This window comes from Stegastes partitus, unplaced genomic scaffold (assembly GCF_000690725.1).
Source record: "Stegastes partitus isolate 25-593 unplaced genomic scaffold, Stegastes_partitus-1.0.2 Scaffold1670, whole genome shotgun sequence".
NCBI lineage: Eukaryota > Metazoa > Chordata > Actinopteri > Pomacentridae > Stegastes > Stegastes partitus.
In genome coordinates this window covers 158763-160683 of record NW_007579401.1, presented here as the reverse complement: position 1 = coordinate 160683, position 1921 = coordinate 158763, and the positions used below count along the sequence as shown (strand labels likewise).

Sequence of the window (1921 nt, the reverse complement as noted above, 5' to 3'; positions counted from 1 at the left end):
GTGTGTCTGCCTAGCTACAGCTGTTAACTTGGGGTGTGTGTGCCCCCTGCAGGTCAGGACGGCACACTGCAGTCTTTCTCCACCGTCCACGAACGTTTCAACAAGAATCTGGGTCACGGTCAGTCCACGCTTCCTACAAGACTGTTCAGTGTGAAGCTCCACCAGCTGGTGGCGCCGTCATTAAGTCTGCTTTGATTTCAGGCTCCATCAGCAAGAAGAAAGAGCAGAAGAAGAAGAAGGGGCTGTCCTACGAGGAGCTGCGTCTTCCTGCCATCACAGCGTTCTCCTCCGGTGGGCGCTCTGACCTTCGCTCAGACCTCCATAGAGGGTTAGGGTTATTTAAGCCACAGCTGACCGCCGGTCTCTCTCTGTTGATTGACAGCTGTCACTCGTCAGTCGGACTGGGACGGCATCGTCGCGTGTCATCGCGGTCGCCAAACAACCACCACGTGGAGTTACCAGCGGTGCTCCATGGGAGCTCATCACCTGCAGCCGCCAGGAGGCCGAAGAGACGCCGTCGCCACGGTAACAGGATGTGTAAACCTATTTCGCTTAGCTCCTCCCCTGCAGTGTCTTGTGCTTACACGACTTCCTGTCTCTGGTCCTAGGCTGTTGCCATCACTTCCTGTGGTAACTTTGCTGTGATTGGCTTGTCCTGCGGTCGTGTTGACGTCTACAATCTGCAGTCCGGGCAGCACCGTGGTTGCTATGGGGATGATGAGAAAGGTGTGTTCAATTCCTTGTCTGTGATTGGGCCAATGTGTGTCTCGGTCATTAACCTCACCTCCTGCTCCAGCTCACAGCGGCGTGGTGCGAGGCGTCGCCACGGACACCCTCAACCAGCTGACCCTCACCACTGGCTCTGATTGGCTGCTAAAGTTCTGGCGCTTCAAAACAAAGAAACAGGAGGAACAGCTGAAGCTAGGCTCTGCACCAGCTAGCATGATGCTACACAGAGACAGGTAGCTAACACTTAGCATGATGCTAGCAGTAAACATCACTCTTAGAGACCGAAACAGTTAGCACAATGCTACACAGAGATCGGTAGCTTTTAGCCAGCATCTGACTGTTAGCATGATACTACACACAAACAGATAACGTGTTTTCCAATTCTTTTCTATTAGCGGAATGCTAGCATTAGCGCTGGATGACTTCACTGTGGTGGTTGTTGACATAGAAACCAGAAGAGTTGTCAGAAAATTTGCTGGTCACCATGGCAACATCAACGATATGGTGGGTGTGGTTAAAGCTAAAGCAGCTATCTGCCTGCTGATAATGCTAGCTGGCTATGCTAACAGTTGTGGTTGTTTCAGACATTCAGCCCTGATGGCCGCTGGTTGGTTACCGTGGCAATGGACTGCACCATCCGTACCTGGGACCTTCCCTCTGGATGGTGAGAGTGGAACCGTCCGCTGTATTAACAACACGATTCATTCAAATCAAACTTTATTCAAGATTCAGCTGGTCAGAACAATTTCAGCTTCAGGGAGGTTGCTAAGCAACAGTTGTGGCAGCATCCAGTCAGAGAGCCCCGACGTGTTAATGATGTGTTTCCAGTCGTTCCCGGCTGATCTGATCCCAGCTGATCAGTACAAATCAATAATCAAAAATCCTTTTATTCTCCCCACAGTCTCGTGGACTGTTTCCTGGTTGCCACGGCGCCAGTGGGTGTGTCCTTATCGCCGACTGGAGACTTCCTGGCGACTGCTCATGTTGATAGCCTGGGTGTTTACCTCTGGTCTGAATCAATCTTAATTACAGCAGCCAATCACAGTAGCCGTGTCTCAATACTGAAGTACGCAAGTCCGTACTTGTGTTCTCGCTAGTCCGTACTCGCGAGTACGATCTAGCGAGTCCGGGAGAACGCGTCGCCGTTTATGTGCCACTGGGACAGCAGCGTACTCGATGACGTCACCACCTC

General features: G+C 51.8%; 1 protein-coding gene across 1 annotated transcript in view; it reads left to right on the top strand.

Annotated features, from left to right (window-relative positions):
* The window catches only part of wdr36 (WD repeat domain 36), an 8462-nt gene that overhangs the window by 4028 nt on the left and 2513 nt on the right, over positions 1–1921 (top strand). The window contains exons 10-17 of the mRNA XM_008301423.1: positions 53–118; positions 202–291; positions 383–525; positions 609–726; positions 797–962; positions 1125–1233; positions 1314–1393; positions 1631–1738. Coding sequence (XP_008299645.1) covers positions 53–118; positions 202–291; positions 383–525; positions 609–726; positions 797–962; positions 1125–1233; positions 1314–1393; positions 1631–1738 — 880 coding nt within the window. The remainder of the gene's footprint in view (positions 1–52; positions 119–201; positions 292–382; positions 526–608; positions 727–796; positions 963–1124; positions 1234–1313; positions 1394–1630; positions 1739–1921) is intronic.